This window comes from Haemaphysalis longicornis, unplaced genomic scaffold, assembly GCF_048455015.1.
Source record: "Haemaphysalis longicornis isolate Haplotype H1 unplaced genomic scaffold, Haemaphysalis longicornis Haplotype H1 scaffold_6, whole genome shotgun sequence".
NCBI lineage: Eukaryota > Metazoa > Arthropoda > Arachnida > Ixodida > Ixodidae > Haemaphysalis > Haemaphysalis longicornis.
In genome coordinates, this window is record NW_027526407.1 from 29,319,118 (window position 1) to 29,344,325 (window position 25,208).

Consider the following 25,208-nt stretch of genomic DNA (forward strand, 5'->3'; position numbering starts at 1 on the left):
CAAAATAAAGACACGCAGGTTGTCTAACGTATTCAAGAGACCACGTACAAACTGTTGCATTACAATGTGCCCTCACTGGGTATCGAATAACGCAAAAAAAAAAAAAAACAGGACTGTGCGCTGCAGCATCGGGCGTTGCTAAACTTCTGCACATAGTGATACTGCTTGCACAAGGCAATCAGCGAATGAATCGGCTTGAACAAAATAACTAGGAAGATCGACCAGCAGTAATCTGGGGTGAAAGAGAACTGAATCTTCGGTGAAAACAAAACGTTGCATACCCACAGCAGACACATACCCGCAGTGGGATATTGGAGCGTGCTCATTAAGCAGGAATGCGCGGTGTTACTGTACGCTTTTTTGTGATTGGTTCTGCCAACCCATCAGTGAATCGTTTTCGTCCACGAAGGATTCAAAGAGTTGTGCGCAATGAGAAAGGCGCTTTGTATCCGACCACCTTCTCAAAAAAACACCTCGCGCACTAAGGTTAAGAGCAAAAATTTTGACTTGTTATTGGAGAATAAAATTGATTTCGAAAGCTGCCAGGCCTGACCTGATATTCCATCGCCAATTTGTGATTTCGCGAATGCACGACGCTAAAGCAATAAAAAATATTGTTATTAAAAGAAATGTGTAGTATGCTGTTTTCTGGAGCTGTATTTCTTCTGCTTCTGAGCAAATCCTTCTACTAAGTTGTGTTTAAACGTTTCTGTAGGTCGATTTTTTGCGCTACGCGATGTTTGCACGTACAGATGGACAAATGAAACGCGAACGCCGATTAATTATCAACCCGAACACACAAAAAGCGCGATTTCGTTCCATACGACTGAAATTGCAGCGTGGCCTTATTACAGTAACAAATATTGAAAGCGTGTCCTTCCAAATATACCACTACAGAGCCATTATTTTATCTCCACTACCCGTATTCTCTGAATCTGGGTGTCCTGCTTCAAATTCTACTGCACATGCTTCCTTGTGCTTAGTAGAAGGAAGAAGAGGACAGTCGATATGGCCGCAGCCCGAATTCTAAATGGATTGCTGGAGGATCATTTGTCAACCCTTCATCCCCATATCGTCATTGTTACCGATGCCTCACAAGTTGATGAGAAAGCTGGAGTCGGGATATTCTCCCAGTACCTCGATTGGTCCTTTTCGATCAGGTTACCTGATTTCACACCTATTTTCCAGGCGAAATTATTGGCAATAATTTTGGCTCTTCAAAAACTTCAGCATAGATTTTCTCATGTAGTTATACTTTCTGACTCCCTCTCTGTGAATTCCGCATTAACATCCGAAAAAGATTCTCCAATTATCCGCACATTCCGATCATTTGTTCCGCGTCAGCTTTGTGAGGTTCGGCTAGTGTGGGTTCCAGGACATGCAGGAATCTCATACAATGAAGTGGCTGCTCAATTAGCCAGCATGTCTCTTGGTGGCCCTGTGGTCGTGCAATGTCAAAATGACAGTTTTCTATTGGGGGAGAGATTTAAACGTCTACAGCTACTCCAGGCTTATAAGCAAGACGCCCTTCTATCTTCTAGAGATTATAGCCACCTTCGTCATGCATGGAAGCCGATGTTTTGTGAAACAAGGATATGCGAGGTAGCAATCACTAAACTTCGGTGCAAAATTCCCCCACTAAATTTTTATCTTTATAAATCTCGTCTGGCTCCATCTCCGCAATGCCCTTTCTGCGACGAATTGGAAAATATAGAACATTTCCTTTTTAATTGCCGCAGCTTCTCCCCAATGCGACGCACGCATCTGGAGTCAACCTTTAGACGCCTTAACCTTCCGCTATCTAGTTCCGAGGTCCTGTCACTAGGCGCTTCCGCCCTAGGAGTCTGCCACAGGGATGTTGTGTCTGCCCTCCATTCTTATGTTGCGGCGACAGGCCGGTTTTCCTGCTAGCCAGCTAAACATTCACACATAGCTCATTTTTCTTCCTGAATCTACTTTCATATTATACGCATTTAAAAAATTCTGTTGGGTATTTCCTTTTCTAAATTTTGGGATATAAAATAATATAGGTCACATCCTCATTAGGCACAAAACTTCTTGGCCAATCCCCCGCGTGGGTATTTGGAATTTTTTTTTGTGTTACTCATAAATAAACCATATATATGTAACAACACAAACGATTTTTTTTGTCACTTTATGGTCACCCGAAAAAAAATTACGATAATTTTTTTCTCGAAATAGATTCACCCGAAGAATTCAAATCAGCAATAAAAAAATCAACCCTGTGGGTTCGCATTTGGCGAAAAAAATCGACCCTACCGAAAAAAAACCGAAAGGGCTAACCCCGTTATCGCCTAAAAAAGAACGAATAAGTGGGATAATGATGTTAGGAGGTCATTGCGCCCTTTCTCTTAGGTTCCAACACCGTAATTTGTAGCTGAAGACCCTTTTTGTGTGACAAAAAGGGTGGCGACCGACCGCAACACCCTTGATTTTTTGTAGTGCGTTGATAGCGTGTGAAATAGGTGTTCACGAGCCAAAAAAAAAATGAACGCTGGACCTGGGTTTTGACCTAGCTTGTTTTGGTGTTGCTAAGTTTCCTAGATTTTGCTATGCTTTGCTAAGTTATGCTTCATTTTGTGATGTTCTTGATAGGCTAGGCTTAGTACTGAGCGTGAGGCGAAGTTTAGCCGGATTTTACAAGGCTGTTCCAGTGTGTAAAACTCCAACCTTTTTGGCACCGAGAGCAACACCTCTCCTTTCGGCCACGCTGATTACACTAGCGCTCCGAATCCTGCCCTTGACGCTCCATTCACGCTGAAAAAAACTTGACCAAGCCCTCTCTTGTCTCATCGGAAACGCCACTGCCGGTCACGACCACGTAACCAACAAGACTATCCCCAACATGGACAATGCCCCTCTAACAGCTTTAATGGGTTTCTTCAGCCTCCACTGGACAAACGGCACCTTCCCTTCCCAATGGCGGCACGCATATATATGTCACTTATACCTAAGCCCAAGGAGTTATTCCAGCTCTCCAACCTTCACCCCATCTCCCTCACCTCCTGTTTCGGCAAACTCTTCGAACGCATGGTCCACAGCTGCCTCACTACTCCCCTTGAAGACAACGACCTATTCTCCCACATCATTTTTGGCTTCCGCGCACACCTCTCAACTCAAGATGTTCTCGTACAGATAATAGGGCAAGTCATCGATCACCTCAACAAAATTCATCCTAGCCCCATCTTAGCCATCGACGTTAAGGGCGCGTTCGACAATGTTACACATCAGGCCATCTTAGAAGCACTTCGAGAAACCCAGTGTCACCGGGTGCGTGCATGTACGGGCCTTTCTTACCGACCGCACTGCCACCCTTTGCATTGGGCCACTTCTCCCAACACATTTCGCACGCCTCAGAAAGGAACACCCCAAGGTTCAGTTTTATCCACCCTTCTCTTCAATATTGCTCTCCTCAAGCTCCCACCTCTCCTTCGAACCATTCCTGGTCTCCACCATGCCCTATACGCCGAGGATTTAACTCTTTGTACCACCACTGGATCTCCTGGCACACAACAAGATATCCTTCAAGAAGCCATCGAGGCCATCCTCGCTTATCTATGACCTTGAGCCCTCGTACGTATGACCCCAGTAAGAAGGCACTCATCATCCTCTGCACCCGCACTTATGGGCGACCTCCAGTTCTTGCACTAGGTTGTGGGAACTGGAAAAAAAGCTCCTGCGTTTTTGCTAGCCAAAACCCTGCCAAAAGCCTGCACCAGCCATACATTCCACACCCATACCTAAAGTACACACCCTTCGTATACTCGGAGCCCAATTCCATCAAGATGGCCCTGGCGCTGCCGTTCTTCCCCAGCTACAAGCCACTAGCTGTCACCCAACTCACCCATTTAATCAAACCCGTCACAAATCACAGTTAAGGTTTCAAAAAAGACGATACAATACGACTAATTCAAGCACTTTTAATTATTCGCCTCACATATTCCACCCCATATTCGCCCTCAAACCCAAAGTCGACATACTAACTCGAAAAACCTTCAAAATCGGACTTTCCCTCCTCGCTCAAACCTATACTTCGCTTCTACCAAAGGCTAAAATCAGTTTATCGAACGCTACATTTTGTGGAATGCAAATACTCCTCCTCATTTGCCGACGCGAAGGCACTAAAAGGCAGGCACACATGGCCATTATCCCATCCCTGCAATGCAGATAGCCGTTTAGGTCTCTGAACTTGTTTAACAATCTCTGGAACTTGTTCAACCATCTCTTGTGAAATTTCGGATATGAGTGCCGAATTATTGAAGAAAGAGAAACATACCAATGTTGGTGCCTTTAGTATCAACCCTGAAAATATGCATTACCCACTGCCTCAAAATCATCTGTTTGTTGCCGTAAAAGAATTCATTACTGTGGACAGTTGATAAATTGGCATTACTGTAGAGCCTGTTTTTGAGCTACGGAGGCTTTTATTGATTTCAATGTACGATAGTTTTAACCGAGACGTTCTTCTGGAGAAACGTGGAGTATGTATCTGTTCTAAGGTGGCTCCAATATTCAGTGACATTTTTCAAAGTAAAGTACATCGAAACTGAAAATATGATTTGAGGAAGTTTTTGGCAGGATGGCACGTTGCTGTTCTCTTCTTCTGCCACATGTGGATTACATGGTAAGGTCGCGTCAAATGCAAAACACATGGCGAGTGAAAACTGTTGCCCTCGATTGTTTGCGAAAAAGACGTCACCGCCGGGAGTGTTCCTGAGCTGTGATCGATAAGGCAATGATGTTCATTGTCCCCGTTGCTTGGCATTTATCCTGAACATTTTTTTTTGCATGTTTCTTAAGGCGACAAGCTACTACGGTCCCCTCTAAGTGTAAGTGAGTCATGCAAGGGAGGTGCGACTTCTGCCATATGCGCTGATGTGGCAAGCGAAGCGAGCGTATACGGAAAGTGGTCTGCAGTTACAAAATATTTTGTTCCGTGCTTCCGTGCTTTGTTCCCTGCCCTGTGTGCGTGTGAACTTACATATTTCTTGGCACGGATAATACTCAACAAAGGGGAGTTTTAAAGAATGCGGCAGCTTATCGCCCACTAGTGCGCATCATCTAAGGGTGCGGCCACAGTGCTACCAGGGAAGCAGAGAATTGTGGAGTGAAGAAGCACAGAAGCCGACTCGAAAAGGCCGAAGATCAGCGTGGTCGAGATTCATTCGCCTTTGCGGGTCTCACAGATTGTTACTGTCGTTTTTCCGACGCCAAACGCTGGTATGTCATGCAGTTTCTTTCCTTGTCTCGCGCTTATGCGTGTCGAAAATAATAGCTGCTTCAGTCCTTGTTTATTGCCAGTTTCCGTCACCGTAATTATGTAACCAACGTACCGTAACTGCTGAGTAAAACTGAGATCATGGTTAGCACATTATGTGGTAATGCAAACGCAAATCGCTCAACCTTTTCATTTCGAAACGAAGGAAAATGTGTTAACAGCAGCAAGCTCACTTTGTCTTTTCTGCTGCCCTCTCTGGTCTTCAATCCTTCATTCCGTTCAAATTTACGCGCTTAGGTCATGTTGCATTTATAGTACTGTATCCGACAACCATCATTATTAGTATAGCTCCAGGCTCGCTGTCCTAGTAACAATTTCCCCTCTGCTAGGGCTACCAGGAGCCTAGTGGTTAGCCGGCGTATGGGCTCTCCGTGCGTCCAGTCATCCTTCCCCTTCACGCTGTCTGGAACAGGAGACGCAGCGCGGCAGCTGAGCTTGACCGGTGTTATGATCTGACCGGCATAGCCAACGGCTTCAACCAGAACAGTAGCGACGTACTTTCTGTAGCACCTTAGATTGGACTCCTTCCACATCTGTTCGGACGATGTCAGAGGCTCTTCCTCCCACAGCGCTCAGCAACAGGACGTAAAGAAGGGACGCAAAACTCAGCGCTGGCTGCCAACTGTAGGTTTTAGTGGAGAAACGTGAAGATATATACTATCAAAACAAACACAGTAAAATGTGCCCTTGAAGTCCCTAATCTTTTCTCTATCGGATAAGGAATTAGAATATCTGGACGGTCGTCAATGCGAAAAGGTTAGGGAGTTCAAGGGCACAATTTATTGTGTTTGTTTTGATGGTATATATCTTCACGTTTCTCCACTAAAAGCTACAGTTGGCAGTCAGCGCTGTGTCTGTGTCCCTTCTTTGCGTCCTGTTGCTGAGTGCTGTGCGAGAAGCAACTAGCCACTAGTGCGTGTTCGTCAGAGTTTCTCTTTCCTACCCCCTTCCCTTCTTGTTGCACGCGCAACGACACCGCCATCGCCGTAGCGTTTGCCGCAATGTGTCCGACATATCCTGGCCAAACTACGAGACGTCCTCCATCACACAAGTAATGCAAGGCCAGTGTGCCTGCGAGTCTTGTGCTTTTCCCCTAGATTCAAAACCGATCAGAGTTGCTTCCCATCGGTTATATGGCGCGCCTGCCTGGAAGACCTGCTCCCAGGCCGTCACGGCGGCCTTGGTCATCAGGCGCTCGTGGTTCACGGACAGCACGGCTACGATGACCTTGGTGAAGTTGAAGTATTCCGGCTTGACGCCTTTAATGGTGGTGGGGAAGTCCGCATTCTTGTCGATCAGGTCCATCGTCTGCTGCGGCTGTTCCAGCGAGTTGATCAGGTTTGCTCAAGTGGGATCCCACCGCGGCGCCGTGTGCCCTGCGAACGCAACAGCGGGTCCATTGCTGACATAAGTCATGAATCACGATTCGTCCGGGAAACTTCGGGCTAAGGTTGCAAAAACAACTTACAAGCAAAAATGTTTACAACCCCAACTCGTGGCCTTACAGGCTATGAGGAGCGGCCTGGCGGAAAGCTACGCATTAGTTCATGGCCGTGTCTAGAGTGCCGTCCGGCGGTACTGTAAGCACTCCGCTAAAGGAATGTCAACCAGAGTTTCGATGAAAAGGGCCGCCTCTGGATCCACTTCGCCCTGCATTAACGTAACGTAACGTAAACTAACCTAACATAATCTAAAGAAAAAAAAACATTTGAAACACCCAAAACCAACCTAACCCATAAAAATTATTAACTTAAGATGTAAAAAAATAAACGAAGCGAGAGCAGGAATAGAACTACCGCGGTAGTAACAGGAAACTAAGACAGAACCTTCACAACACATCGGCAGACGCTCTGGCCTGTGTCAGCCCTGTATTAAAATTAGAATGTCGGACGCCACTCTAAACGTCGCTGTTGCGCCGAGTTATAGTGCCGTCGGAAGGACTTTTATGAACACTGCGTTAGTTTGTTCCACGTGAGCAAACATCTACACAAGGGAATTTCCGCGAAAAACAGCAGTGGCCGAGATCTAGCTCACGTAGTAAGGCTGTACAGTAGCTCGTCACCATCGGAAAACATTGGCCATTAGACTCGTGTAGACGTCTAGACGCCGGCAAGTGGCGTTACCGCAGAAATAAAGGTCGGGTGAGTCCGGGCCTGGATACCGCACACACTATTCAGTTGCAGAAAGAAATTTGAACCTCGCATATCCATTGCAAGGCTCAGTAAACCCAGCTGGCATAACCGCGAAGCACAAAGGCGTGCATTCCAAAGAAAATGTAAATGAAATGAAGAATCAGAGCGAGCCGTAATTATGAAACTGTTCGCTAGACAACTGCGCATCTGGACAAGTGGCATCCAGATGCTGAAATCCTTGCAGCCCTGAGAATGCAAGAAGCGACAGATTTGTGACCTGTAACTGAAATGAAAGCTAATAGGATGAGCGAATGAAAGAGTTTATTGTTTGGAGAATTGAAAGGAAAGTCCACCAGCAGGTGTAATTTGTCACACATGGGGGTGGACACCGGAACTCATGCTGATGGGCGGATTGGGGGAGGGGCTGATAGATTGATATATGAGAGAAATAGAAGAGAGTGGGCATATTTCTAGCATAAAAGCGTCAAATATAAAGAACAAAACACAGAAAAACGCAAACAAGCTTAATCAACTAGCTATGTACAAGTATCCTGACATGTATAATACAAGCTAGACTATACCCCCTTTTCTATTCCCTTAACTATAAGAACCATATATTACCCAGAACCTGCACCAAACTCCTTTCCGCATCCGATAACGAAAAAAATGGGCACAGTAAAGCCTCCGAAGAAGTTTGTAGTCCCGATTTATAGCCGAAATTTAAGTGCTTGTCACTGCATATTTCGTGCATGCTTAGGCCGCTTTCGGCTCCGACGCCACCGGTCATTCAGCATAACTCTTGCAGTATGCGGCTCAACTCGATTCTTCCGGCTTCCTTCAAAAATTTAACCAAGCTCAGGTATACTATAAGAACTCTTACACAGCCAAAATACGACAGACCGCAAATGCATTTTTTGACATGCTGCAAAGAAGATGTGAAAGGCCAAGTGCAACGAAATCTTCGGTCGCCTAAATGCACTGTTTTGCGGTAGTTTACTTTAAAAGGCACTACGTGCAAAATCTGGAGCCCCAAATTTGCGTTACTGCATTGCAAACGAAGATCGAAAATTGCTCTTGTCCAAACCGAAAGTGGGAAAAAAGGGCAACCGTTACGGCCGGCCGGCCTTCAGCTTCTCGCATTTCGGAAACGCGTGAAAGCAATTATTCATGCAAAAGGCGCGAATTACGCGGCTTACTCGCGGGAGGCCGCCCGTAAAAGGTCTACTGAGGAGAGACGATGGCACGACGGGAGTCCTGCCTGGAATGTCATCCGGAAGTTCGCCGCAGTGCCAGCCAATCGTTGCGACACTCTGCTGGGTGTTGCGTCGGATGAAGTAGCGTGTTTTCAAACGGTCTTAATAAAAATGCTGCGTGCGGGTGGAGTTTAAAATTAGGTCACAAGAGACTTTAGTAGTGTATACCACACGTTGAGGAGGAGGATGAATAAACGTGTATGTGAAGTTGTCAGCCCAGGGGAGGAGTCCTCATTCCAGGACCCCTTGAGTCCGTCCGGCTTCTTGCGCTCGCTGCACCAGCCAAAGCTGGTCGCCAGGGTCCCAGCTGGACAGTGCTCTCTCCCAGTGCTCAGGGGGGGGGGGAAGGCAGGGGTGCAGGTGGGGGTTCTTATCACAGCCCCACATGATATGGTAGAGGGTGCCCGAAGCCTCGCAGAAGCGGCATTGCGAGGAGTACATGGTGGGGACCAGAATGTGGGCTCTAGTGGGGTGGGGAAAAGTGTTTGTTTGAATGCCTCGGAGGTGGCGCTCTTGTTCTTTCGTGAGGCTTTTGTGCGCAGGGGGATATAGCGTTCATTCCGGGCGGTAATGCTGGGTGATTTCGTGGAATGACAAGAGGGGGCAGACCTGCCACTGCTCGCCGAACTCCTGGCTTGCCCGGTGGGTCAACTCTCGGGCACTCTGATGTGAAGCTTCGTTGCCAGACACGGCGGAGTGGGCTGGAGCCCAAATAATCCTCACGGGATGTTGAGGAGGATGCTGGAGAAGAATTGTTCGGGCAGGGCGTGATGTGCAACCGCTGGAGAAGGTTCTACATCCTTGTTGGCTTTCTGTGATTATTATTTCTGCCGAAGTTTGTGCAATCGCTAGGGAGATGGCTACTTCCTCCGCCTGCAGCGAGGGGATGGCAGGAATTGATGCGCATGTAATGAGGTTGTAGTGGCGGCAGCCCCTGTAGCACCAGCTCCAGCGACATCGCTGGATCGAGCGCCGCTCCTCGCGCATCAGCCCGATCGACATGGTCACAGGCTGCGTGGCCGCGCGGGCGCACGAGGCACGGGGGTCTCGCTGGTGCTCACAAAATAGAATCTCCTTTTGCCTTGCGACGAACGGTCGTCCTGCCTGAGGCTGCTTCCTCTCGCCTGACATAGCGCCCCACAATTGGTGACCCTACCGAACACGCCACCGAGGTTAATGTAGATCCATGTCCCTCGACAACCAGGTCTCAATCCGTTCACGAGAAGCCGGCGAAGCAGTCTCAGCCTTGACCGTTAGGCTTCCGCAATTCTGGGAGCGCCACCCGACGACCTGGTTTCTGCAAGCAGAGGCGCAATGCCAGCTGGCTCGGATCACCTCTCAAGAAACCAAATTTCTCCACGTCGTCCGAGCCCTTCCGCCGACAGCCGCAGAGGAGATCTCCGACATCCTCGCTTCGTTCAACCACACCCACCCCGCAGCGCCTTACGACCAGCTCAAGGCTGCACTCATGGAGCGCACAGCTGCTTCGGAACGCATGCGCATCCAGCAGCTTCTTTCCACCGAGGAGCTCGGCGACCGAAGGCCAAGCCAACTCCTACGGCGCATGAAGCAACTACTTTACACGCATTCTCACGCCATGGATGACACACTACTGCGTGAGCTCTTCCTTCAGCGCCTACCTTCCAACGTCCAAATGCTCCTCGCCACTGCCGCAGCCATGTACCTGCAGGCACTCGCCGCGCTGGCAGACAGTCATGGAGGTCGCCACCCCCTTTTCTCAAGTGGCCGCGGTTGCATCATCTGAGCCCCCGTCTCCTCCCGCCCCAAGGAACCCCGCTTCAGCGCCCAGGGATTCCGCCGCTTCATCTAGACTCGACAGCCTTTGCGATCGTCTAGAGAAGATCATCGTTGCCGCAATACGCCGCGATAACTCGTCGCAACGTTCGCGTCAACGTCATCGCTCGTCGTCGCAGCGCCGAAGCTCAGAACGCCCGCGCTGTGAGTCGCCCAACCACGGCATTTGCTATTACCATCGCCGTTTTGGCGCTGACGCCCGCCACTGCCGCCTGCCCTGCGCCTGGACGGGAAACGGCCTGGCCGACCGCTAACGGCGACAAGCGATCTCGGCCCAACTCAGGAATGTCGCCTCTTTCACGTCACCGACCGCACCACCGGACAGAGATTTCTCGTGGATACCGGTGCCCAGGTTAGCGTTTCGCCCGCTACACCGCCGTTGCACGTCAAGTCTACCACGACAGTGACACAGAGCCCGGCTCCACTCCTGTCGCAGCATAACTCGGGTGCAGCGCATGTAGTGGCACCCTCCGCGGACCCCGACAACACAGACGCGACCCTGACTCTACATGAAACGCCCCGCGCCCACCCCGACAACCGCGACGTGCACGATTACCAGGAAAAGCCCGACCCACTGGCGACAGACGTCCAGCCTCATAACTCACCGATGTCGCCACCAGAGGAGCGCTTTCCCGAAACTCGTCGCCGACGTCGCCAACGACTTCGTAAACACCAGTCGAGAAAGCGAGTTTCGTCATTGCCACTGCTTCGGCGCACATCGACGAGGCGTCAGTGCCGTCTTGGCAAACAACGTCTTGCATGCCGGCTACGACCAGCGTTGTGGGCTCATATCCGTCGGCGTTCCTGGACGTGGGGGCCTCGCTGCAGCCGCTGTCACCCTAGGAGTCGTACGGAGGTTACGCTTAGAGCATGCGCAACGATGTCGCACCAGACACCGCCGTGCTCAAACCGTCACCGCCGACAGTATAAGCCTCCTCGTACTGGCACACGAACGCCAGTGTACACACGTCGCAAGAGTCTGGTCATGGAGCGCCCGTTCTACCGGCCCCGCCAAGTCTGCACTGTGGCCGCGGTTTATGCCTTTTTCAATTCGGGACTACTCCACCGTACACCAGTTCGTCCCACCTTGCACTCCAAGCCAAGGCCACCTGAGGCCAATCAACGCTCCGGAGGCCCACAACGGACTGACCAGGACTGCTCCCATAGTTTACCTGCGATTTGCCCTGGACCGTCTAAGGACCTTTACCATGGATAGGCCTAGTTAATTATCTGCACATAGCTTGTACTTCGGCTTCTTGCTTAACGCGCTACGCGCTAGGGGGGGGGGGGCCCTGTAGTGGCGGCAGTCCCTGTAGCACCAGCTCCAGTGACATCGCTGGATCGAGCGCCGCTCCTCGCGCATCAGCCCGATCGACAAGGTCACAGGCTGCGTGGCCGCGCGGGCGCACGAGACACGGGGGTCTCGCTGGTGCTCACAAAATAAAATCTTCTTTTGCCTTGCGACGAACGGTCGTCCTGCCTGAGGCTCCTTCCTCTCGCCCGACATAGCGCCCTACAAGGTCTTCTGTAGTAGAAACCACAGTGGTCGTAGCTGTTCGGCCGGGATATGAAGCGGCGTCTGTATAGACTGTGGCAGAGTTTCGGCCGTATTGATTCAGAATAGCTTTTGCTCTGGCTTCCCTACGAGCCTCGTAATGTGTCGGATGCATGTTGCGTGTCAGTGGGGCCACATCAATGAACTTGCGAACCTCATCGGGAAGCTGAGTCGCATCCGCCTTCCGCCTACGGGTGTTGCAGAGGAGAGCGCAGGTGTAGTTGAGATAGAATGGCTCTACCGGTAGGGGTAGAGCTCAGGCGTAAGAGTTGGCTCAAATGCTGGGCTTCCAATAGTTCATCTAAGGTATTGTGGACTCCCAACCGCAAGATTTTCTGCGTTGAGGTGGTAACAGGTAGTCCTAATGCTAGTTTGTACGCCTTGCGTATCATCGCTTCCACCTTTTCGTTTTCAGTCTTGAAGAGTATGGCGTAGGGGAGGGAGTAAGTGATCCTAGACACCACGACGGCTTGAACCAGCCTAAGTACATTCTCCTCTCGCTCTCGCATACCCCTCGTCTTGGTACTAATCCTCCCCATCATGTGGGATACTTGCTCTGTGGTGTTCTTTAGTCCGTTGAGCAGTTGGTTGTTCGAGCGATCCGCTTTGGAAAATCACGCCCAAAATTCTCACTTGTGGAGCCGAAACAATTACATGGTCATCCATATGTAGAGAGATGATTGGCGACCCAGGAGGAGTTTCTTCTTGCTGAGAGGATCAGCAGCTCCGATGTCTGCGGCGAGCATTCTAGGCCACACTGCCGTGCATATTGAATGGCTGTAGATTGTTCTCCATGTCCCGTACTGATCCATGAATGGTCCATATGGTAATATCGTCCGCATACAATCCATGGCGTATGCCTGGTACGGCAGCCAGGAACGGAGGGAGACCAATCAGGGCTATGTTAAATAGCAAGGGGGACAGAACGGCACCCTGGGGTGTGCCCTTGTGGCCGAGGGAAACGGGATCAGATTTTGGGTCACCCACCTTGAGAATAGCTTTCCGGCCGTGAAGGAGGTCTCGAACGTAGGTGTAGGTAAGTTGTCTGCGGTTTAGGCCGTTTAGCTGTTTGAGTATGGCTGTGTGGTTGACATTATCGAATGCCCCTATTAAATCTAGGGTTAGTATGGCTTTTGGGTGGTCCCGGGAGGCTTTAAGCATGACCTCTTCCTTAAGTTAAGAAGTATGTCCTGGGTACAGAGGTGACTGCGAAATCCACACATGGTATGAGGAAACATGTTGTGCTGTTCGAGATAGTTCTGTAGCCTTTTGTGGATGATGTGTTCCAATAACTTCCCCAAACACGAGGTTAGGGATCCCTAGATGGGGCGTAGATTTTCTGTGCTCGGTGGTCTTCCAGGCTTTGGAATAAGGCGCACTTCTGCCATCTTCCATTCTTCCGAGAGCCTACCTGACCTGCACACCATGTGGAGGTGGCCTGTGAGATCAATACTAGACTCGTTATCTAAGTTAGCCAGCAGCTTATTTGTTATGCCGTCCCCACCTGGAGCTGTGTTGCGCCTGATGATGTGCCCACACGTTGGAGCACTATTTGGGGCAGGTGATTTTTTGTTGCAGTTGGCCTTTAAAGAAAACTGCGAGAAACGTGGTCAAGACAACTGTGGTTTTCATAGATGCATTTACAAGACATTAGTAGCTAATCTTCGCCTGACTTTTCTGCACGAATAGTCTTATTTGATTTCTTAACGATGTTTCCGAATTCCAAGTTTCCCCGTACGTAAGTATGGTGCTGATGAAGATATTCTAAACAAGTAAGGCGCTCTGGCTCATTTGAGGGATAACGAATATACATTTACTGTAAAAGTGCTGCATTATGACAAGTACAAAATGTATTTCAGTTTTACAGAAAAAAATATGCGCACGGGCAATGCTCTCAGACGCAGCTGTAGAAAGGTTGCATTCCCTGTTGAGGTCGTGGTTAATTTATATTGTATGAAAAGGCAAAACGGGGCGCCCGATGCTTTACAGTGATGAATGCACGTTTAGTGCATTTTATGCCCACGTTTCGGGTTAAAACTTATAAAAACGTTTTCATATGTACACCCCGAGATTTTATGGGCGCAGTGTTTCGAAAACCCGGGAACGTTTAATATAAGTTGTGCCCAGTTATTGACATTCTCCTATACTGTTGTCGCGTTTAAGAAGGTTCGATTGTATACGTCCTCACAAGGCGAGGGACTTCGCAAGCGGGAACATACTTCAACGGCGCTCCCAATCGGTGTGGCGTTGTGTGTTATCCGAGCCATTTATCGCCTTTGTCTCCGGCGAAGTTTCTACTTATCTCCAGGCCTTCGAAGCAGCCCAAGCCCTCGACGGCGTACTAACACTTATTGCCCGCCCAAGATATACGGCTGGACATCAAAGGTCTCTACCCGTACTTTGTGCTGTTTTCGTTTGGTCGTAGCTCCAGCGTACAGAGCTCGTGCTATCCGCCTTTATTATGCCAATACCCTTACAAAACGCGCTATCACCTGCTGACTGGTAGTGTGCACGGCAGGTTCCCCTCCCGTTAATGGCGAGATATCTCAATCGAGGTGACTGCCGCCCTGAGGTATGCGCGCCGCGATAGCGTCGCAACTCAGCAGTTAATCATCGTTCTGCAGCCGCACTATAGTGTTTCACACAGGGGAAGACGCACCCGCCGGTGGCTCCAAAATGGCTCCCCGCAGCCCGTACTACACGCTGTTCGGCTACTCGCGGGACTTGGACTGGAGGCCGACCTGCTTCGTGGACCCCGTGCCCACGGTGCGGGTGTGCAGCCTGTGCGGCCTGGTTCCCGACGCCACGGCGCAGCTGCCCTGCGCTCACTTCATGTGCCGGCCCTGCTACGAGGGCTGCCTGCGGCTGGGGGGAGTGTGCGCCCTCGACGGCCAGGCCTTCGGGCGTGACGACGCCGAGTGGATATCGCTGTCGCTGGAGAACTTCATGAGGAAGAAGGTGAGACAGTTTCTGGTCCTTCCGTATAGCTTGGAGGATCGGAGGCAGCTCAGATTGCGGTTACGGCGATCACTGCCAGTAGTGGTAGAAAGCACGTTTATTATAGAACAAAAGCACCCGTGGTCCAGGTAGGGGGAATAGGCGGTTAGGTGCGAGGGAAAAAAAATCAATACGGCTAGGAATATAAGCTGTCGCTGAGAGAAGTCTCCATGGGGACCATGAATGGTGTTTTTTCACTCATGGTTCCTCGCAGCACAGGATAAATACAGACACAGCATTCACAGTATCAGTAACCGAGTTAGGCCGCCTGTAAGGGAATAAATGGCTATTTTATGAAGTGTGCCCGGACCCACTTGATATAGAATATACATACATATATATATATATATATATATATATATATATATATATATATATATAAATATATATATATATATATATATATATATATATATATATATATATATATATATATATATATATATATATATATAGTCAGGTAAAAGATAAGAACAACTTTGCGGTTAACTTGTTTATTATAAATTAGTCCGACAGTTTCGGAAGTGGAACTTACTTCCTCAGGGGGACAGGGATTGTCCCTGAGGAAGGAAGTTCCACTTCCGAAACTGTCGGACTAATTTATAATAAACAAGTTAACCGCAAAGTTGTTCTTATCTTTTACCTGACCGTTTCTTCTGGCCCGTTGCAAAACTCATCGAAATCTATATATATATATATATATATATATATATATATATATATATATATACACATATACATACTTCTCTTTTATTAGTCATTTCGGGCTTCTTTTCTGGTCTTCGCAGACGAGAAAAGAGAGCATGTGTCACTTGATTGTCCAGTATCTACGACTTCACCGATTCACACAGCTCATTGCAAGGCTGAACTGGTCACTTTAGATGAGAATTCCGCAGCCTAAAGTGAGTGTTATCCAAACCTGCAATTTTGGTAACGGTTTCTGAGAATTCCAACAATGAGTTCTCCTCTCCCTAATCTTAACCGTAGGAAGTCGATCTACTGTTGCCTGGGCTCTACGAGAATTTAAGTTGGAATTGTATTTGAAAGTTTGTGCAGATGCTCATACTTGGACTGCTTCGGTTAAAATGCTTTTGCGGTTTCCCATTAGTAGAAAGGCTTTCGGAATTGGCAAAATTCTTCTCTCAATCTACCCAATCTTTTTTATGATCAATTGTTGTTATCGACGGTGTTTGATAAACTCGCGTAGAAAAATGTGCTTTGTTTCACTTATTCTATGTGACGCAATGTGGCTTGAGTGATTCCGTGAGATAAAAATGTTTGGGTGGTCATTGGTGGAGCAATGACTGATTTCTCAGAAATTATTGTTTGGGTAAATGTTTGTACAAAAATTTATCGCGTGCTTTCTTAATAGGATTGTTACTATAGCTGCAATCGTCGTGCTTCAGCAAATTCATTCCCACAATACAAACAGACCCTCATATTTGATGACCTGCACATAACATTTATCCTTAATTGTGATATTATTGTGTTTTGCTAGCCGGTGTATTGGTAGGGTTTGGAGCAATGTTTCAACACACAAAAGCCCTACTTTTCTAGCCTATAAGCTAGAAGCCCTACTTCTCTAGCCTATAAGACATTCTACAACAAAATGTTGTGCAAACTAATCCTGTACAAAAGTTCTGCAGAAATTCAGAGAATTATCTACTAATGCGTATCATTCTTATGCCGCCTGTCTTGAGTGTGAGTTACTTTCAGGCCAATTTTTTTGTTTTTTTTTCTAAATCCAGTCCGACCAACTATCTTCAATTACGCTGTTATAACGAATACAGGTGAAGCTTTCGCGAAATTTTCATTATCGTGGGAATGCAGGGCGTTACACGGTTCGCCATTTTCCCTTAATTATTTGAGATTTTTCTTTTTTTAGGTTTTTCAAAATTTCGTTTAAGCAACTTTCTCTCTCTTTCGGATTCATCACCCTTTTTTCATCTCTCTTTCTATCTTGCTGCATGATGCAGAAATGTATTACCATTAAGGGGGCGCAGACCTTTGTCAAGCCGCTTATCGCAGGCTTTTTGTCTGCCCCCTGGCACCTCTATGAATTTGGAGTTGCCAAATAAAATTGATTGATTGATTGAATTATGTCCATTTACGCTATTATAACGATTACAGGTGGAACATTCGCGAAATCTGCATTATTGTGGAAATCCAGCGCGTTACACGTTTCGCCATTTTCCGTAATTTTTTCATTATTTTATTTTTTAGTTTTTCAAAATTTCCTGCCACCAGTTATCTTCATTTACGCCATTATAACTATTGCACGCGGAACTTCCGCGATATCTGCCTTTTTATGGAAATGCAGGACGTTACACGGTCCTGGCTGTGGGGGTGCTCGGCAAAGAATGCTACGCATTCAAAAGCTGGTGTGCGTGGCTCATAGCAGAAGGTCAAAAAACATTGCGCAGCACGTGCCAAACAGGAACTCCTCAGTATAAAGATTGGTTGCCATTTATCTCCGCGGAAATGATTGTACAGCAAAGCTGTTCCAATATCGATAAAAAAGTGCGCAGAATAATTACTACAACACTTTAAATTGTAATTTTACAATAGCTTATTTATGACAATATTGATTAAGGCACTGCCCAAACAAGTCCAAGGTCAAACGAGTGCAAGAAACAAAATGTGGTTTCTATTTTGCGATTAAAAGTACAGGCAAGGAAAAAAACTTAAATGCGGGTTGATGCAAGAATATTGAGATTCGTGCGTCGCACGAAAGGAGCCACTGAAAGTATTTGGAGAGGTTTTGCCGCCTACACTTGACATTACATCCTGCTCACGTAAACACATGTACAGTCTTTTTCAAAATTTTCTAGGCCACGCCACGCGGTTTTTGTCTCAAAGAGTAACAATTCAAAGAATGAGCGCAACGCTTAACTGTGACCAAAATATTTCATGGCAGTGAGAAATAAAGGTGTTTTCTTACCCTTCCGGTATAAAACGTTTCAGCATCGCTGGCGAGGTAACCTTGTATATTGAATTTTTGTGGCCTATGCACTTTCGCTATGTCCTAGAACATTTTGACAGACTGTATAATCTATGTGTTTGTACATGAGGGAAGGGGTGTGAGTGTGGTGTTTCTGAGTTACGTCCCATCGTACGTAGTGAACTACCGAGGGTTGGAGGCATATATATTTCCGCAATAAAGCACCAGCTGCGGCCTCATGCATGCAGGTATGCTGCTGGAACGAGGTGAACGGTTGCGACGCCGTGGCCGAGGTCTCCAAGATAGCCGATCACTTCAGCAACGAGTGCGCCTTCCACGCCGCTTCGTGCTCCCAGTGCGGGGCGGTGGTCCTTCACAGAGACGTGGTCGACCACCTCCGGTCCGGCTGCCGACTGGCCGTGGTCCCCAGAAGAGCGCCCCTGGACCTTCCGGCGGACACTCTCTCCCAGACAGAATCCGCCACCATAGACAGCGAAACTGAGAAGGCTCTCCAGGAAGCCACGGCAGCTCTGGAGGAAGTGTCTGCGAAGAATGAATCTCTGGAGGCCGACCTCAAAGAACTCAAGGAGCTGCTGGCGCAAAGCTTTGCGGCGCTGGCCGCTATGGAGAAGAACCCGGGACCAGACAGCGTAGAGGCCTCCAATGGCAGCCAGAAGCGAAACTCCGCCAAACAACGCGAGATGAACTCCGCCAGGTACGCACAGCACGCGAAGGCGGAAAATGAAATCATAACACACGCTTTCAAGCCATTATAAGTTTTAAGGTAAAGAAACCCAATGGTGAGACCTAGAGCTAGAGCAGTCGGTTCACGTTGAAAGCGCAGATTGGTTGTACTATTCCGTCGAAAAGCTTGAAGGCTTGCACGCATGCAAAACCTGCAAAGCTGAGTCTTGCGTTGTTATTACCCCACTTTACCCTCAGCAACTTTGCGAGTAAACTTATGTACAGTATGCGGCAAAAGAAGCCTAAACAAAGTGAAGTTCCCTCGCTAAGCAAACGCGCGAGCCCTGCTGACAAGACACGCACCAAAATGAATGCCTGCTGCAATAGGCTAGTAATTGGCATTTCCCCAATGAAGCCCTTTACGTCTCACCGTCGTGAGTTCGAACTACATAATTCTGAACAGTTTCTTAAACGCGAAGAATTTATTGAATAATTGCAAATGCTATCCATCTGCTCACAGCATGTGATTACTATATGAGCGACTATGTGACTCGATATGAACTGTGATTTAGGGTTCGGATCACGCGAACCGCGCATCTGATCAAACGCTTGACATTCCGGCTACATTCAACACAGAGATGGCTGGCGCACTTCCTTTTTTTTAACTGAGCATTTTGTATATACGCGCAGCTGCAGCAAAGACTTGCACACGCATATACGTAACCAAATCACTCCCGCAGTAACTCAAGTACGCCACTTTTCTGCCAGTCATGGCGGCAGTAACTAAAGCGTTGGGCTCGGTCACGTTTTTGTAATGCTTAACCATGAATTTCTAATAAAGGCGAAACACAAGAACCATCGTAGGTACGTGATTACTGTGCCCGTTCACGTTTGCCGCATTGTGTGAGTGCTATTCCCAGTATAGCTCTCTACTACGGCGTCTCGCATGAAGCAGGTGCGGCTCTTGCACAAAGAAATCGAAGTTTTTATGTCCGCTCCCAGTGTAGTGCAATACCTGCGTTGACCATTCAAGAGGGCTCTCAAGGCTTCAATACTGCACAGAAGCTTTAGGAAGCGTAGCAGTGGCATACTACTTCTCTCACTGTATTGTGCCCGTGGGGTGACCTGTAGGACATGGTTTCCCAAGTGAGCGCATTCAAGACATATGGCGCTGCTCTCGAAGGGTGCGAGTGCGTGTGCGTGCGTATGTATTCATCACTTGTCCTAAAATTATGTGGCTTTATATATGTGATGCACAGGTAGCTGAATGTCGGTCTCTAACAGAAACATTTGCTTCGATAGTGGCATCAACCAGCCAGTTTTTTTTTTAAATGCGATAATTATTTACTATTGCTCGAGTTATGTGAGACTGAGATCGAATAGCATGCCTGATGTTTATAGCCACTCTTCGCAACCCCTTCGGCATTCAAACAGTTAACCACTTGTTTTCACCTGTTATTAGTTTTATATTTGCTGCAGTTTCCTTTCTGTATATCTGTTTATTTCAGTTGTTAATGTCTTCATCATGTACCTGACTCACGCTTGTGCCTTTTACTACTATCAATTATGTTCTACTGATTCTATTCTTGACCCCTACCGCTACATCATACTGCGCAAGGGGCTCTTAAGGCTACAATAAATGATCGCATGAAAGATCCGCTAAGGCCAACAGTTCATTATGAGAGAGGGGTGCTGATGCATATTTTCGATGAAAATGTTATGACCGGAAGTCACATTTTTTTTCGATTATGTAGCTTTAAGGGATGACTTTCAAGACGTTAGGTGGTGTTAAATGCAGAACGGCGTATCAAAAGCGATTGAACTGGACAGGTATCGAAGAATGGGATCACCGTATATACGCCGTCAGTGTGGAGCTGACTACGGGGGCAGAGAACTCCCCGGGAATTCGGAAGGTTAAGGCAACAATGAGCAACCTCTTTTGATGAAACTGTCGTTTCTGTTTCAATATTATTGAACCTCGACAAGTCGGTCCATCGAAAGCTGTAATCAACTACCCTAAATTCTAACCGCATTACAAACACTCTGGAATCATGTCCAAGGTTATCTGATGGTTTTGACTGAAAGGTACGCTTGAGACCAATTCAGTGGTCATCACCTTTTCGCCGACTTACCCTGTCCGCACTGTGGCATATAATGTGAGACTGATGGGTGTGACAAGATAGGGAGCTTTGACAGTGCCAATGCTCCTCCTTCGATTGGCAGTTCAGGGGTGAAGCAGCTTCGCGAAGGCATCGGCGAGGTCCTCAAGGCGTGGAGGACCTACCAGTTGCGGTACCGGACAGCGCACGCCGACGAAACCATCGACAGGGACGCGAGGACGCGGCTAGACGTGCACGCCGGCCCCCTGCGCCCGACGACGGCCTGCAGCAGCAGCAGCAGTCACGAGTGGTGCGTGATGAGTTACGCGTCTCTCAAGGAGGTAGCCCTGCGGGACGGCAAGGTAGACGCGCCCAGCAGCCCCGGCTACTTCTTCGGCTACCGCATCGAGCCCATCATTCGGTTCAAGAAGCACGACAAGGGCGTCAGGATGCACATGGGCCTACAGGTGGGCTCACTATTCACCTGTTCCTTAAAGGGACACTGAAGTGAATTTGTCAAGCTCCCGTTTTTGCTTGCACTGCGTAGACTGGCTCAAATTAGCACACTTTTCATCGTTTATCCGGTTGACAAATCGGTAATTATTTTACAAAGCGCGAAAGAAGAAAAACTACCATGCGCGGTTTGCGGCGGCCGCACCAACTAAGGCTGTGACGTTGAGAGGAGGGGCGCCGTGATTGGACGATGCCCAAGGTTAGCAATCACACAAGTTTCGGTTTCGGTTCTGTAAAACATAACCAATGGCTTTGTTGGGTGGGCATTCTCAATATCTCAGTAATCATCGTACCGCGCTTCTGCCATGTTGTCGGCTGTAAAATGCACAAGATAAGCCTCCCAGGACGGCTTGTAGTCGTAGCATTCACTAGCCGAGACCTACGCAGTGCATGAACGCCCTCCGCGTACCCGCAGACGCCCAAATGTCATGCGCTTTTCCCCCATATTTGGAGCTTGCCTCCCTCATGCCTGTATCGTAAAAAGCGTGTTCGCACCAGGCCAAGGGTCTGTTCATTCTGGCCTGTGCCCACTGCCTGCAAGCAGTCGGTGCTTATGGCAACAGCACGCGAACGAGAACTCGCTAGCGCGCCAGTGCCAGCCTGCGCGCGTTTTGTGAACTAGTTCGTGTAGCCATGAACGTTGCGGCCCCAAAAAAGGTGAACTCAATATAGAAAACATCGGCGGAAAACAAAAAAAGTTAACTTACAAAAAAAAAAAGCACGTACCCGCGGGGATTCGAACTCGTGACTCGCAAAACATTTGCGGTGAAATCCGAGCGCCCCAGACCGCTAAGCCACAAAGCGGATCGCGAATGCCTTGCTAATATAGGGTATATATTGTACAACCGGTTTACACTTTTATTTAGTTTTGGCATTTCAAGCCGCTTAGGTGACTATTTGTTGTACTGCGATCGTGCAGTAAGCGTCGCCCGAGTTTCCACAGTAGCTCACGTCTAGCAATTGCATTTCGTAGACGGAAAAGCGTTCGCAGATGCGTAGTCGTGCTGCTGACCGCTGTGCTTGTTCGCCCAGCGCAAAAAAGTGCTTCCCGCGCCCTAGTTTTACGCTGTACGGTAAAAATATCAGTTGATTTTATTTGCTTAGTACCTATATTGACTTCGCTGACTCTTCTCCCGCCTTCAAGAGGCCTTATATTTTCCTACTGGCGTACCAGTCAGCGAAGCGTCGCATGTGCAGCGCTTGTGTGAAGCGACCTTGACTTGGAGCTAGATACAGTGTACAAACAAACCAAGTAAAGAAAGGCACATTCTTCCATTCACAAACGTGTCCTGGCTTCGTTTCAACTAAGCGAACGAATTGCGACCAAGCAATTTTTTTTACCCTCCTTGATTGCGACGACCCGCCGGCGGCCGGCGGACGAAACGCTGGGCCGACTGACTCTGTCGGCCGGGGAGCCGTGCAGTAGCGCAGCCGTGCACGCGCAGCCAATTGCCAGCTCGTCCCCTCCTGACGTCACACGAAAACGCCACAGAAAATGGGCGAGCGTAAAGAGAGGAGGACAGCGTTTTCGAATTAGTTTTTCTACTAAATAAAATCGCGTAAACGCGCCTAGAGTGGTCGAAACATGGCCTGGGGACTCCGGACTACAATTTGCGCTAGTAATCCCGCAATGTTTACATATCACTTCAGTGTCCCTTTAACACACGGACGGCCGATGGACCACTGGCCGTCCCTGTGTATCTCTTCTCTGTGCAGTGTCTCTTCTACTGGTTTTATATATAGTAGACTCCCGTTACGACGAACTGAAAGGGACCGTAAAAATTTGTTCGTATTGTCAGAAATCCGTCTTAAGCGGAGGTTTTTTGCATTGTGGACGTTACAAGAGAGCACAAATGTTGTTCGTCTTAACCATAGAGTTCCTCTTAACCGAGCTTGTCTTAACGGGAGTCCACTGTACTTTCGAAATTGCCTACGTACCATACCAGATATCAGTGCAGAGTGTGTAGGCTATTCTCTGAATTTTCTCCGTTGGTTTACAGAGATTTCTTCGTGAGAAAATTTCGTTCCAAAGAGCTGCCTGTCTCGCACCATCACGAAATCGATTTGCTGACTTTGACTAGACACACTGCCGAGCGTGTAGGAATTTATTTATCGGATGACTAGTGTGTTCAACCTTTTCGACGTGCGTGCTAGCAAGCAGAAAGTCGATTGTGAACCGGGAAAAGGGGAGTGAGGGGGCGAATGAGCTTTATTTTAGCGAGTTAAATGAGAGTGTGAAAAGTGAAAAGCGGACGGTTGTAAATTTCCACTCTGAAAACGCTCGACAGGTGTTGCGAGGAGACAACGACCAGCATCTCCTGTGGCCCTTCCACCACCACGTGCGGCTCTGGGTAGTGGTCCCGTCGGGCGACGCCCGGATAACCTGGCCGCTGGAAATGGAACCGGGGGCGGTGGACGATCGGGCATACGCCAGGCCCTGCGAGGGCTCGCGCGGCAACGGGCCCTGCATCAGCACCACCTCAATCGACCTGGCGGCTCTCGAAGCAGGACAGTACGTCGCCAACGACAGGCTCCGGCTGCGCTTCGAGGTGCTGCCATGACGCCCTCGCGTCCGCAGCACAGCCTGTGGGCACGATACGGGGTCGACACCGAAGGCCAACGACAGATGCTCAGTGGTCGCTGTCCCTCGCATTGAACGGTTGACGTGCACTAAGAGTCGCGCATCGGTTCTATTGGTGCCTTGACAGCACCTGAAAACTGGCACCAACCACAAAGTTTATAAAAATATCTCTCACATTTAGGGCTTCCAAACATAGTAATCACGAGCCAAAGCAAAAAATTCACGCATCTCCACGAAGGGAATCATGACTAATGGGCGAAGCACTGGGGATTGTTCTTGCCGTAAATCCCCCGTGAGAGTGCTTACTGCTGATAAAACGATTTCCAATCCAATCCAATCCAATCCAATCCAATCCAATCCAATCCAATTCAATGCAATTCAATTCAATCCAATCCAATCCAATCCAATCGAATCCAAATCCAATTCAATCCTATCCTGTGTTCCTCGCGCATGCGCATCAAGGCTCTCCGGGAACATTCTCCCTCTCTCTCTCTCTAACGTTTCGCGAACATTTTATTTTGTTCTTGTTAACCTTTGTGAACCTTTGGTTCACAGATGTTTCGATTTACACGATGTTGCGCCGTGAGCACGGACGCCGGACAAGCCGGCCTTAAGGTTCTTTCGACCTTAAGGTGCTTCGCCCCTAAAACAATGCACACCTTCTTTCGTGAAATTTTGCATTTGCTCAACATTTCGCAGTCTGCCATCTAGCTATATTTAGTGGATTACTGGATTCATCCTTTCGCTTGCGCTGAAAGGCACGAACAGACATCCCAGCCGGCGCGCCATCGATGCTGAGACTGAGAGGCCAGGCGCCGGCGAAGCAACCCTCGCCGAGTCACGTGGTTCGCTTGCGCTGAAGCTCACTGAGACTGAGACTGAGCGATCAAGCGTAGGCGAGGTATAGCCATTCCCACCTCGCCTAGTCACGTGTTATCGCAGCAGCGAGGACATAGGAGAGCGAAGCGGTAAGAAAAGAGCAGCTTGCACGCCGACGGCTCAACGCGATGAATGACTTTGAAAGATTTAGCATAGTAGACCTTTCGCTCTAAAACAAAGACGTTTCGGCTTCCACACGGGAAACATTCCGCAGAGCAGAATCGCGAGCCAGACTAGTTGCTTTATTGCGGGATGTAGACCTTCAAACAGCGCTTGTCTCGTGCTTATACGCCCACCGTCTTTCCCCTGTTGTGTTGTTTGATGGTCTACATCCCGTAGTGGATCTGTACTGTTCACCATTTGTAGACGATGTGATGAAGCACGCGCTGAAACGTCTTTGTTTATGTAAACTCCCGTCGCCGGTGTCAGTTTTTAATTGTTGTCATGCGTTTTACCGACC

The 25,208-nt window shown here is 48.4% G+C and overlaps 1 protein-coding gene across 3 annotated transcripts; it reads left to right on the forward strand.

The window, feature by feature from the left end:
• Positions 1–4,879: 4,879 nt before the first annotated feature.
• Positions 4,880–24,243, forward strand: LOC144142412 (uncharacterized). 3 transcript variants are annotated; one of them, XM_077673910.1, is made up of 5 exons: positions 4,880–5,241; positions 14,702–15,012; positions 18,241–18,707; positions 20,900–21,242; positions 23,577–24,242. In XM_077673910.1, exons 2-5 carry the CDS (start codon positions 14,731–14,733, stop codon positions 23,847–23,849), a joined length of 1,365 nt encoding a protein of 454 aa, XP_077530036.1. In that variant the 5' UTR covers positions 4,880–5,241; positions 14,702–14,730; the 3' UTR covers positions 23,850–24,242. The 3 variants fall into 3 exon arrangements, with proteins under 3 accessions (XP_077530036.1, XP_077530037.1, XP_077530038.1); XM_077673911.1 differs by lacking the exon at positions 4,880–5,241 and adding an exon at positions 12,975–14,439; XM_077673912.1 differs by lacking the exon at positions 4,880–5,241 and adding an exon at positions 14,458–14,626 and having other exon boundaries at positions 23,577–24,243.
• The last annotated feature ends 965 nt before the right edge of the window (positions 24,244–25,208 follow it).

Excerpts from the sequence above, each read along its gene's own strand:
- LOC144142412 (XM_077673910.1), top strand. The coding sequence starts at position 14,731 with ATGGCTCCCCGCAGCCCGTACTACACGCTGTTCGGCTACTCGCGGGAC. Across the intron at positions 15,013-18,240 it reads AGAACTTCATGAGGAAGAAG|GTATGCTGCTGGAACGAGGT; the intron begins GTGAGACAGTTT and ends TCATGCATGCAG. Across the intron at positions 18,708-20,899 it reads CGCGAGATGAACTCCGCCAG|TTCAGGGGTGAAGCAGCTTC; the intron begins GTACGCACAGCA and ends TTCGATTGGCAG.